Below are 13836 nucleotides of genomic sequence, written 5' to 3'. Positions count from 1 at the left end.
AATGGGTTATTCTGACATATTTATAAGCTGTTACAAACTACTGTGAGTCCAGCTAAATTGCCTGGAAACTACCTACCTATAGAAGGCAGAAATAAAATGCAGCTAACACCGAACTTTTGTGCAATGAATTTATAAGCAAAAAACAAACGAGAACATGGTAAGCATACCAAACTATTCTTAATAACCAAGCAGTATGAGCCATTGATCTGGACACGGAAGTCACTTTCTTACAGCTTCTAATTTGCCATGACAGAAAGTTGTATTAGAGATATTACCCCCCCCCCATATTAGCCAGCCTAAGAATCAGAAATGACATTCCAACTGTAATTTTTAATGAATGAAAAACTGAGTAACTTTGTAAAATGATTTAACTATTTAATATGTTCTAAGATAGAGTACATATATATTTGATATATAAAATCTACTCATTAACCAGTTTTTAAAAGTATCATACTAACACATCCATACTGTACCTTCCATGCTTATTTCTCTGTCATTTAGTGTACATAACAGCAACGATTCAAGCCTTTCATGAAGAAAAATCCTCAGTAGGATGCTAGCCAGTAGTGTTCGGTCCTGTCCACATACATGTGATAAAGCATAGACTACATGGAGCTCCTTTTGCAGTATAAGCTAAAAATGACATCAAGAAAGATCGTTGAAAGTATACAGCATTAAGCATTCTCAGTAACATTAACAGGAAATACGTTCTATATACATTTAGGAATATGTTTTATTGAATAAATTTTTTAAAAACAATGAGTTTGTAACCTACATATTTATAGTCTCTTAAAAGCAATGTCATACTGTTGCAAGGCTTTTCAACCTTCTCTGCCTGTCACTGTGCCACTAAACTATGAAATTACTATGTTTAACTCAATGGGTATGGTGGGAAGCAGCCGCATAGCACAGGGAGATCAGCTCGGTGCTTTGTGACCACCTAGAGGGGTGGGATAGGGAGAGTGGGAGGGAGGGAGACGCAAGAGGGAAGAGATATGGGGATATATGTGTGCGTGTGGCTGATTCACTTTGTTGTACGGCAGAGACTAACAGCATTGTGGAGCGATTATACTCCAGTAGGGATGCTGGGGGAAAAAAAGTTAATTATTATTATTTTTTTTTTTTGCGGTATGCGGGCCTCTCACTGTTGTGGCCTCTCCCGTTGCGGAGCACAGGCTCCGGACGCGCAGGCTCGGCGGCCATGGCTCACGGGCCCAGCTGCTCCGCAGCATGTGGGATCTTCCCGGACCGGGGCACGAACCCATGTCCCCTGCATCGGCAGGCGGACTCTTAACCACTGCGCCACCAGGGAAGCCCAAGTTAATTATTTTTCTTAATGTCTTTAAAAATAATTGGACTGGTAAATAACTTTAATACCTCTTTAAATTCGCTGTACTCTTCTTCTGGCATGATTTTTTCCATAGAATATCGTGCTCGGACGCGCAGGGATCCTGGCTCAATACCTTTCAATGGTATATGGGAGCTGAGCAAAAACCATTCATCTGTGGCATGCCCTTTCTGCAGCCGGCTCAACTGGCAGCGCATAAATACTGTGACAGAAAAATATCAAATGATTACTGTCTGAAAAGATGACTAATTAGTCACACAAATTTTCCTAATGTTCTATCTTATCTATAGTGTTAAATGCTTTTTATTAAAGGACTTTTCAGTAATATAAATTTAATACTAAATGCTTACTTCATTCATTTACTGAATGCCTACTATGTGCCAGACTCTCTGATAGGCAGGGATGTGGGATACAGACATGATTAAGATATAGTCTCTGACTTGCATGGAGGTAACAGTCTAGCCAAGGAGGCAAGAAATCAATTATGATACCCCATGCTAAGTGCTGTAAAGTGGTGTATGCTAATGAAGTACAGAGAAATAATATCTGATTCATTCTGTGGAGGTTAAACATCCATTCCAAACAGGTACCCCCTTAAGCTGACTTGTAACAGGATCTGGAAGTGTAGCTAAGTAGAAACAGAGAAAAAGAGTGTGTGCAGTCTGAACAGAAGGTATGGTGGGTGGTTTTAAAAATCCATGAACAATTTAAGAGCTATAAGAAAGCTGGTGTAGCTGGAGAGAAGGATATACAAAAGATTACACAGTGAAAGTAAGAGTGGGGAGGAGTGGATCAGGAAAGAGCCTTTCTTCTGTATCACTGCTGGGGGGTTAGATTTTATCTTAAAAATAATGGGGAACCACTAAAAATGTTAAGCATTATAATAGTACAGAAATTACAGAATAAATATTATTTATAGCAAAAAAATTCAGGCTTTGATTCTGTTAACACATATCACTTTTTTTCCCCCTAAGCCTGATTTTTAAGAAGGTATTTAAGGATTAACCTAATTCACTCTGGTGTGAATTGCTAAATCCCATTGCCGCCTGTTTCAGAAACAGGCTGGGAAAAGTTGTGCTGCCGAGAACCAGTACTGACGACCAGAAGTGAGCAGTGTAACTTAGTTTAAAGAAAAAAATTTAAGAGTGCTTTTTTTCATTTACATGCAAAGTATAGGAAGGTAGGAGAAACCTAAAAAGTAGGAAGAAGGGATAAGGAAGCACCACAGAAAGATGACCACTGTTACTGTTTTCTTTTTCTTCCTATACGTTGTGGAGGGAGGGTGAGCAGATCCTACTTTAATCCTAAGGGCTTAAGTTTACAGTATATACAATTTAGCCTTTTTGGTCTTTTTATTTTTTCTTTTTTAGATACAGCAATCAATACTTTTAGAAGTATAAAAAGCTATCTCAAGTTACACTGCTTACACACCTTTTTAATTTCCATTCTAGACTATACTTCATTGTGAATTTCCAAAGTATATAAAACATGCTTTTTTACTTTAGAAATTTCTGTGTCAACTTACAGATATCAGGATCTTTGCTTTTCTTCGTTTTATTACTAAGAGTTATTTCAAATCTGTTGATGTCAGGAGGAAGATCACTAAAGCAGCAAGGAGAAAAAGAATTAAGAAAATGTCCTGGCATAAAACTATCTAATTCCTTTATTAGTATTGAATAAACCCCCTATTTCTGCCGCTAACCCAGCTGAAAGTGCTAGATTTAAAACTAGATTCAAAACATGTTTTATTATTTGGTACACAGGAATACAGACAAGCAAATTACACTTTCCCTACTGTCTTTAACTTCCTCGAGTAAATCCTGGAAACCCTTGTAAACATTTTGTCTGTGTATGTTAGTAAATGTTTTGGGATTCATCACTAATGGTAATTCATATTAATAACTAGGTGAAAAACCAAGGACACAGCACTTTACTAGTAAAAGTGAACAAATACAATAGAGGAAAAAAAAAAGTGTATTATTAAAATGCCTGAGCTTGGCACCGTGTTCTGAGTGATTTAGATACAGAGTTTAAAAAAAATTTAAAAAGGAAAGAAAATGCATTACAGCAAAATAAAATCATCTAATGTAATGATAAAATAAGACTTACTCAAAGACAAATTCTTCTGACCATACAGGGTTTTGCCCTTCCCTTGCATGAGTTTTTGCTACCTGGACACTATTCAGGTAGATGTTACAATATGGATTAGTAAAATGTTTTACTGGGAGTTTATGGGCTTCTTCAATATGTAAAACAAGGCTGCTGACCTAAAGAAAACACAGAAATCGTTACCCCAGATTTCAAGAATTATGCATTAGGTTTCAAAGGCAATTATTATAAAAACCCAAAATAGTGACTTATTTTCCCCTTTTTTCAGAAAACATGACCTTCAGTTATTTTTCCCTTTTAATAAATTCTTCCCACTTAAAAAAATACGATTGTATTTTACAAGTTACTTCTCTAATTACATTCCTGCAAAAATAATGAAATACACCTTTTCTGCTATAAAACAATGGTTCAGAGAAAATGAAGTTGAGAAGAGGGTTCTTTATTAATTTAAGTAAATAACTTACCACCCAAATCAAAATCTAACGTGCTATATAATGCTCATCTGGAAGATTTTCTTTCTATACAGAGTTCCACAGCTAGAAAATATTTTTAAAATACTGATTCTACCATCTCATTTTACAGAAAAGGATACAGATCCAAAGAAGCAAAGTTATTTTTCAGTTTTGATGCAAAACTTAAACCATCTATCTTCTAGTATCAGGTTCTCTTTCCCTCTTGCCACATACTACTTGTGTGGCCTTGCACAAGTCAGTTTCTATGAGCCTCAGCTTCCTCAGATAAAAAATTAGGATAAAGTCTGCACTGAAAGTTGTTGTGAAGATTAGAAATGATATGTATAAAAGCACAAGCAGAGTACCTGGCACATAAAAAGGGCTCAAGACATTGTTAGCTATTTTATATATATATATATATATATATATATATATATATATATATATATATATATAATATTATACCTACAAATAATTCATGCCTGAAATTTATCACAAGATACAATCTACAAAAATTGAATCTGATTTTCTATAGCTTTCAAAATGTTAAAACATGTTTTGAGGACACATAGTGATTATACATATAATTAAATGTCCCTGGGAAAGTATCAGACTTCTGGTTACAGGGAATAAAACTTTCAGTCATCTAAATAATAACCATTTATCCACTTCCAATAGAACAGTATGTTAAATTCACCAAGCTTATTGGAAATTCCCATAAGTAAAACAAGAGTCACTTTAGTCAATAAATACTGTACAAAAAAGAAACTTTCCTCAAAACTCCAAGAATATTAAATTTACCTAACTTTTCCCAATTATCTGGGGATAACTAAAAGAAAAAGCAAAGAAATGGAGGGTATAAAGTTGAGTTTACATACCTAGAATGAAAGAGAAAGCCTAGCTTAACTCTCCATAAATGAACATGCAGGCATGTGAAGGTTTCAAATAAGACAGGATACTACCCATAAGTTATGTAATAGGTTTCAAAAGCAATTACTATAAAATGAAAAACCCTAACGTTTACCAGGATTAGTACTTTCAGTCAGATGATTTTTTCAGTAAGTACCTTTCTGACACAGGCCAAAATAATTTTTTGAAGAAAAAAATAATAGTGCTGAACAGAATAGTTTCTGTTGCTGTTGGCTTGGTATTGTTACTTTAAGTGGAAGAAAAAAAGTCCTTGGTATGTATTCAAAAGATGGCATTATGGGCTAAGTATCCAGCAAGTATATAAAGACTATTCTCTTTCATAAAGAAATAACTATTTCTCCTGCTGCTGAAGCAAGTGGGAGCATGGCTTTAAAATGCCTGAAAAGATTCACCTCTCAAGAATTCTAAAGTGTTTGAAATGTTGCCCAAAATAGTTCATAGAGAAATAGAAATAAAGAGCAAAGTGATAAAGCAAAATACAATCACAAATTTGTGACAATCACAAATCAAAGAAAATCAAGTTTCACCTGACGCAGGCGTTTATTAGATGTCCCTGGACTACTTTTCCGTAAATTGCAAAATGCCTGCAGACCTTTCATCCAGTCCTATGAAAAATGACAGAATTTCAAAGAAATATAGTATACAATAGTTTATGCAGTTTCCAATCAACAGTTTGGGTTTTTTCCCCAAATTCAATAGTTCCTTCTCTAGACTGCCATTTCTAAACTCAGAATATCCTGTGCTTTAAATACATCTGTGCTCCAACAAAATAAAACAGTGACCAAAACAATTATAATTCTGTAAAATATTGATTGTATTATTGTAGAATCTCTATATTAATCTTAAGTACCAATGAGTGATAATTTATTAGCCAGAAAATAAATTTACATATATTTAAGCAGTTAAACTTAAGGCACCCTAAAGCAGAATTGAACTTGATACATTTTGTGAAAGGAAGGCTGACTGCAAAACCGACTGATAATGTGATGACTGATGTGATGACAAACATTCTAATCTTTACCTTAGACCATGATATAGGTAGAAATGTATAAGGGGGTGTGGGTGATTTATAAGCCTTTCAAATATAACATTATATTTAAAACAATATTTCAGCCTAATATTAAGTTGCAGCTGTATTCTAAAATGTTTAATGATCTAGTACTCTGGAGAAAGAGAACAATTTTAGGTTTACCCAAAATAAATATTTGGTATACATGTTTCTAGAAAGCTCTGTACTACTGCTTCACTCAATTTGGTCTTTAGTTTGTTGGCTATTTCAATGAATCTGAATTCTGTCAGTGTTTAGAGAACATCTTTTAATGGAGCAAACTTAAGACTAAATCGATTACCATAGCTTTTAGAAAGAGAAGACAATAACCAGAGATACCACAGGCCACCAAAGTAATAAAAAACTGGGACTATCAGCGGTATTTTTGAACTTTAAGGGATATATGGAAACAGAATATGGAAAGAGTATAGATAAATCCAATAAGAAAATGTTATATTTATGTGAGGCATGCAAAACACATTGAAATGTCATCCAGGTGTGTAAGTAACACATCTTTAGAAAGAACATGATAAAATAACTGGAAGATAGGATACTCAAGTTTAAGTTTCTTTTCTAACTCAATATCTAACATTTAAAAAAAAAGTCAAACAGCAAAATATTATGAGCCCAATTTTTGAAAATTAGGGCTACATACCCACAAAACAAGGTTTTATAAGTTAATAATGAGTATTCAATTGAGATATTTTTCCATGATGGAAAAATGATATTCAATTATAAGCCATAAAACACAATGGCTCATTCATCAAATTTATTCTACAGCCTAAGATATTTTCATAATTTATGAGTCAGGGGCCCATGCCAGGATCCAGAGTTTTAGGAGCATCTGCCTCATATCCAAGGTTGGCAAATTATCTTCTTTTTTTTCAACAAAGTCACTTTCTTTTACCTCTAAACTACCTTCGGGTTCCTTCTATAGAGTATAAGCAGAAGAAATATAGCCATATTTCTACAAAATACCTCTAAACACCCCAGAAATATTATGGTTCAAAGAAATCAAAGTACTTTTAAAAGGAGATTTTTAAAAACATTTCTTCACAGCATTACTTAATAAAAGTTTTAATAAGGGCATTGCACATGGATCAATGGCTAGTGCTGAAAGTAAACATTATATCTAGACTTAGAGAAAAACAGGATTCCTCAAAATTTTTTCCTTGTGATGACTGAATTTCTATTTTTAGACACAGTTCAACCAGTGAATAACAACAATGCTTATTAGCAAAACTAACTGGCTTACCTTTTTGACTGTACTGAGAATATAACCTTTCTGCAGAGAGGATTTTCAATGAACATTCTCAGTTGGACTCAACATCATAGCCCATTTAAAGGTCAATTTAAAATGGAGTTTTCCTAATAACTCTACACTGTGTTTTTCTGTACTTCTTTCAAAAAAAATTTTTTTTACACATGAAAGTTTCTCATTCCTTAAAATAAAACATGATTAGATTTCAGGCATCCTTTTTATCACATTATCTTAAATGCAACAGCTTTCTATTCCAGTTAAAAAAGAAAACAAGGGCTGAATAAAGTTGACAGTAGTTGAAAAAACAGTTAACTTACCTCTGCTTGTTCTGGAGTTTCTCCTGCAAAGTAGAAGATGTAATGTTCTTCACTAAAGTGCTGAACCACTATCTGAAAACAGTTTGGCCTTTAAAATACAAACAAAAAAGTTATTAGGAAGTTTTAACATACCAACTTTACACTAACTTTAGAAAAAAAATCAATATAATTATATAATTTATATAAACTTAACAAAATTCTTAATTTAGAGAAATAATCCATTGTACTAGATTACTAAAAAGAAAATGTCAGCTTCATATATTTTAGAAAGCTTTTTGTCTGCACTAAAATTTTATCAAACTATCAAAGTTTAAAAATATTTCACAGTACTGTGTAGATTAATTTTAAAAGACATTAGAAATAGAAAAGTTACAATAAAATTGAAGCAGGAGTGCTAGAATTGCATATAGCTAATCTAAAGACTTTAAAGCAAATAAAATGTTACTAAACTCAGTGCTTCAGGATGATATATAATATACATTTATATGTACTGGGAAAAGACTAGACATGTTCTTTAGGCCTAAAATGTTCTTAAATGGTTATCTCTCAGTAGATTGTGGGTGATTTTAATTTTCTTCTTTATAATTTTACTTATTTTCAATTTTTTTTTTTACTTATTTTCAATTTTTTTTTCAATTTTTTTTTTTACTGGCCATTTTTCCTCATTTCATTTTAATGGAAATATCATAAGCTTATTTTGAGGATCAAATGACCTAACAGTGGTGTGCAATAAATATTAGTTCTTATCTTCCTATAGTATGCACTGTAGTATAATTCATTTGACATGTAAGTACAATATTAGATAGTAGCTTATATCTTTTTTGAAGATGTGCTGCCATTCCAACTAGATTTGAAAATGTTTATAAAATGTTTAATAAGGGCCTTCAAGTTTTTGAAATTCAATAAATATTATTTCTATTTCTTGCTTTAACCAAAGAGTATATCTTACGCTTTAGTGTTAGAAGGTCATAGCAAAATACCCCAAGTACAAGCTTAACATTTATTAAAGATAAAAAACCATCTCTTCAGTGCTTTGAGAATACCATAAAACAATGGAATTTGTCAGTTGAAAACTTCTGATTCTGAAAGTGGTTTGTACCAGACTAACCCTCCTGGCAAGATAAAATATAAACCAAACAAAACACAACTGTTTGAAGTCACTGGAGAACCAACAGCTCAGACTGAAGGGACCAAGATCATAGTGAGGTGAGACTGACATTCTCCACAGCTTTTCTTTTCAAGGTGTTTGCCAATTCCTAAACCGTGTAGGGCAGGAATCTGGGGCAATAAGCAGAAAACAGCATCTAAGAGGCTAAAAAGCTAACGAAGCACATTCAGAGTTTCACAGTGCTGAGAGAGACAATTGAGTTCAGGGCCTTTAAAAGAGAAAGCTTTCAGTTGAGACCCCTGAAGGGCTATGCCTTCAGAATAAGAGCAAACCAGAAATAGAACAGCCTTCGCAGATACCTCCAGTTGATCCCTGAGGGGATCAATATGAACTAACCCTATTCTAACTTATCTGGCAAAAGAACAGTCCTTTCTGAAGACAATAACATTATCCATAGCTTCCACAGTTTTTCATACACTGTATCCACTATTGAGTCAAACATAAGTAGACATTACAGGAATCAGGATCAAATGATTGAAAAGCCAAAAGAAAAACACAGGAAAGAACTACATATAATCCAGATATTGAGGACAGATACAACTTTCAAATATCTGTAATTAAAGTGCTTAAAAAGATAACAAAATAGAGAATTCTGCCAGATAACTAGATATTTAAAACAAGAATCAAATGGAAATTCTGAAGTGGCAAAAGTAATAAATTAAGACCTCAACAAATGCATTTAACTACAGAAGAATAGATTTGTGAGCTGAAGGCAAATCAGAAGAAAATATCCAGCCTGAGGCACAGAGAGGAAAAAAATTATGAGAAACATAGAAAACCATTTAATAGACACATGGGACATAGTAAAAGGAATATAACATGTAACATGAGTCCCAGAAGATTAAAGAGAATTAAAGAGAATGTGGCAGTAGAACTGTTCAAAGAGATACTAATGAAGAATTTTCCAAAAATGACAACAGACATCAGGTCTCAGATTGAAGAAGCTCTACAAACATTAAGATACATTTAAAAAATATTTTTTTTTACAGTAGGCATATTTGGTTTAACTTTTGAAAATCTAAGGAAAGGAAAAATCTCAAAGCTTCCAGAGAAAGATGAAATACAGTACATCTTGAAGGAAAAAAGATACATTATCTCTAAAAGAGAAACAATGACAAAATGTTGAAAAGTAGAAAATCTTTAAAATGCTGAAAGAAAATAATTACCAACCTAAAACTTAATATCCAGCAAAAACATCCTTCCTAAACGTAGATAAAACAATAAATACTGCCACAGTAAAAGATTCAGCCTAAGAAAAGATAAAGGTATAAAATTCCCACATAAATATTCACTACAGTAATAACTCTCTGTATGACTGAATGTCTTCAAACTTGTGCTTCTGAAATCGTTTATATTTAAAGTAAAGCAGGGAGGAGCTTCAAGAAGAGTAAGACATGGAGATCACCTTCCTCCCCACAAATACATCAGAAATACATCTACATGTGGAACAACTCCTACAGAACACCTACTGAATGCTGGCAGAGACCTCAGACCTCCCAAAAGGTAAGAAACTCCCCAAGTACCTGAGTAGGCCAAAAGAAAAAACAGACAAAAGAATAGGGACAGGACCTGTAACAGTGGGAGGGAGCTGTGAAGGAGGAAAGGTTTCCACACACTAGGAGCCCCTTCGCAGGCGGAGACTGCGGGTGGCGGAGGAGGGGAGCTTCGGAGCCACGGAGGAGAACGCAGCAACGGGTGCGGAGGGCAAAGCAGAGAGATTCCTGCACAGAGGATCGGTGCCGACCAGCACTCACCAGCCCCAGAGGCTTGTCTGCTCACCCGCCAGGATGGGCGGGGGCTGGGAACTGAGGCTCGGGCTTCGGTTGGATCGCAGGGACAGGACTGGGGTTGGCTGCATGAACACAGCCTGAAGGGGGCTAGTGCGTCACAGCTAGCTGGGAGGGAGTCCGGGAAAAAGTCTGGAGCTGCCGAAGAGGCAAGAGACACTTTCTTGCCTCTTTGTTTCCTGCTGCGCAAGGAAAGGGGATTAAGAGCGCTGCTTTGAGGCGCTCCAGAAACGGGCATGAGCCGTGGCTATAAGTGTGGACCCCACAGACAGGCATGAGATGCTAAGGCAGCTTCTGCAGCCACCAAGAGGCCTGTGTGCAAGCACAGGTCACTGTCCACACCTCCCCTCCCAGGAGCCTGTGCAGCCAGCCACTACCAGGGTCCCATGATCCAGGGACAACTTCCCCGGGAGAATATGTGGCACACCTCAGGCTGGTGCAATGTCATGCCGGCCTCCGCCGCTACAGGCTCGCCCCGAACTCCGTACCCCTCCCTTGCCATGGCCTGAGTTAGCCAGAGCCTCTGAATCAGCTGCTCCTTTAACCCCATCCTGTCTGAGCAAAGAACAGATGCCCTCAGGTGACATACATGCAGAGGCGGGGCCAAATCCAAAGCTGAACCCCAGGACCTGTGCCAACAAAGAAGAGAAAGGGAAATCTCTCCCAGCACCCTCAGGAGCAGTGGATTAAATCTCCACAATAACTTGATGTACCCTGCATCTGTGGAATACCTGAAGAGACAACACATCATCCCAAATTGAGGAGGTGGACTTTGGGAGCAACGATATATATATATATTTTTCGCTTTTTCTTTTTTTGTGAGTGTGTATGTGTATGCTTCTGTGTGTGATTTTGTCTGTATAGATTTGCTTTTACCACTTGTCCTAGGGTTCTGTCTAGTTTTTTTGTTGTGTTGTTCTTTTGTTATAGTATAGTTTTTAGTGCTTGTTATCATTGGTGGATTTGTCTTTTGGTTTGGTTGCTCCTTTTTTTTTCACTTACTTAAAAAAATTTTTAATTTTTTATTTTAATAACAATTTTATTTTATTTTATCTTCTTTCTTTCTTTTTTATCTCCCTTTTATTCTGAGACGTATGGATGACAGGCTCTTGGTGCTCCAGCCAGGCATCAGGGCTGTGCCTCTGAGGTGGGAGAGACAAGTTCAGGACGTTGGTCCACAAGAGACCTCCCAGCTCCACATAATATCAAACAGCGAAAATCTCCCAGAGATCTCCATCTCAATGCCAAGAACCACCTCCACTCAACGACCAGCAAGTGCCAGTGCTGGACACCCTATGCCAAACAACTAGCAAGACATGAACACAACCCCACCCAATAGCAGAGACCTGCCGAAAATCATAAGGCCACAGACACCCCAAAACACACCACCAGATGTGGACCTGCCCATCAGATAGACAAGACCCAGCCTCATCCACCAGAACACAGGCACTACTCCCCTCCACCAGGAAGCCTACACACCCACTGAACCAACCTTAGCCACTGGGGGCAGACACCAAAAAAAATGGGAACTACGAACATGCAGCCTGCAAAAAGGAGACCCGAAACACAGTAAGTTAAGCAAAATGAGAAGACAGAGAAACACACAGCAGATGAAGGAGCAAGATAAAAACCCACCAGACCTAAAAAATGAAGAGGAAATAGGCAGTCTACCTGAAAAAGAACTCAGAATAATTATAGTAAAGAGAATACAAAATCTTGGAAATATAATGGAGATGATACAAGAAACGTTCAACAAGGACGTAGAAGAACTACAGAGCAAACAGTGATGAACAACACAATAAATGAAATTAAAAATTCTCTAGAAGGGATCAATAGCAGAATAACTGAAGCAGAAAAACAGATAAGTCACCTGGAAGATAAAATAGTGGAAATAACTACTGCAGAGCAGAATAAAGAAAAAAAAATAATTGAGGACAGTCTCAGAGACCTCTGGGACAACATTAAACACACCAACATTTGAATTACAGGGGTCCCAGAAGAAAGAAAAAGAAAGGGACTGAGAAAATATTTGAAGAGATTATAGTTGAAAACTTCCCTAATATGGGAAAGGAAATAGTTAATCAAGTCTAGGAAGCACAGAGAGTCCCATACAGGATAAATCCAAGGAGAAACATGCCAAGACACATATTAAACTATCAAAAATTAAATACGAAGAAAAAATATTAAAAGCAGCAAGGGGAAAACAACAAATAACACACAAGGGAATCCCCATAAGGTTAACAGCTGATCTTTCAGCAGAAACTCTGCAAGCCAGAAGGGAGTGGCAGGACATATTTAAAATGATGAACAGGAAAAACCTAAAACCAAGATTACTTCTACCCAGCAAGGATCTCATTCAGATTTGAGGGAGAAATTAAAACCTTTACAGACAAGCAAAAGCTAAGAGAATTCAGCACCACCAAACCAGCTTTACAACAAATGCTAAAGGAACTTCTCTAGGCAGGAAACACAAGAGAAGGAAAAGATCTACAATAAAAAACCCAAAACAATTAAGAAAATGGTAATAGGAACATAAATAATGATAATTACCTTGAATGTAAATAGATTAAATGCTCCAGCCAAAAGACATAGACTGGCTGAATGGACACAAAAACAAGACCCATATATATGCTATCTACAAGAGACCCACTTCAGACCTAGAGACACATACAGACTGAAAGTGAGGGGATGGAAAAAGATTTTCCATGCAAATGGAAATCAAAAGAAAGCTGGAGTAGCAATTCTCATATCAGACAAAATAGACTAAAACCAATACTATTACAAGAGACAAAGACACTACATAATGATCAAGGGATTAATCCAAGAAGAAGACATAACAATGGTAAATATTTATGCACCCAACATAGGAGCACCTCAACATAAGGCAAATACTAACAGCCATAAAAGGAGAAATCGACAGTAACACAACCATAGTAGGGGACTTTAACATCCCACTTTCACCAATGGACAGATCATCCAAAATGAAAATAAATAAGGAAACACAAGCTTTAAATTATACATTAAACAAGATGGACTTAATATTTATAGGACATTCCATTCAAAAACAACAGAATACACTTCTCAAGTGCTCACGGAACATTCTCCAGGATAGATCATATCTTGGGTCACAAATCAAGCTTTGGTAAATTTAAGAGAATTGAAATTGTATCAAGTATCTTTTCCAACCAAAATGCTATGAGACTAGATATCAATTACAGGAAAAAATCTGTAAAAAAAAAATAGAAACACGTGGAGGCTAAACAATAAACTACTTAATAACCAAGAGATCACTGAAGAAATCAAAGAGGAAATCAAAAAATACCTAGAAACAAATGACAATGAAAACACGACAACCCAAAACCTATGGGATGCAGCAAAAGCAGTTCTAAGAGGAAAGTTTATAGCAATACAATCCT

At 35.9% G+C, this 13836-nt stretch overlaps 2 protein-coding genes across 2 annotated transcripts in view; one reads left to right on the top strand and one right to left on the bottom strand.

The window, feature by feature from the left end:
• Positions 1-11248, top strand: part of CCNH (cyclin H) — a 51126-nt gene extending 39878 nt beyond the window's left edge. Inside the window, exon 10 of the transcript XR_009531457.1 lies at positions 9995-11248. The gene's annotated coding sequence lies outside the window, so the exon portion shown is untranslated. The remainder of the gene's footprint in view (positions 1-9994) is intronic.
• RASA1 (RAS p21 protein activator 1) overlaps positions 1-13836 on the bottom strand; it is a 110202-nt gene that overhangs the window by 13313 nt on the left and 83053 nt on the right. The window contains exons 12-17 of the mRNA XM_060093133.1: positions 7466-7553; positions 5367-5444; positions 3458-3615; positions 2874-2950; positions 1378-1550; positions 474-633 (exon numbers count right to left, since the gene is read on the bottom strand). Coding sequence (XP_059949116.1) covers positions 474-633; positions 1378-1550; positions 2874-2950; positions 3458-3615; positions 5367-5444; positions 7466-7553 — 734 coding nt within the window. The remainder of the gene's footprint in view (positions 1-473; positions 634-1377; positions 1551-2873; positions 2951-3457; positions 3616-5366; positions 5445-7465; positions 7554-13836) is intronic.

This window comes from Mesoplodon densirostris, chromosome 3, assembly GCF_025265405.1.
Source record: "Mesoplodon densirostris isolate mMesDen1 chromosome 3, mMesDen1 primary haplotype, whole genome shotgun sequence".
Classification (NCBI taxonomy): Eukaryota; Metazoa; Chordata; class Mammalia; order Artiodactyla; family Ziphiidae; genus Mesoplodon; species Mesoplodon densirostris.
This window is presented reverse-complemented; position numbering and strand designations above follow the sequence as displayed.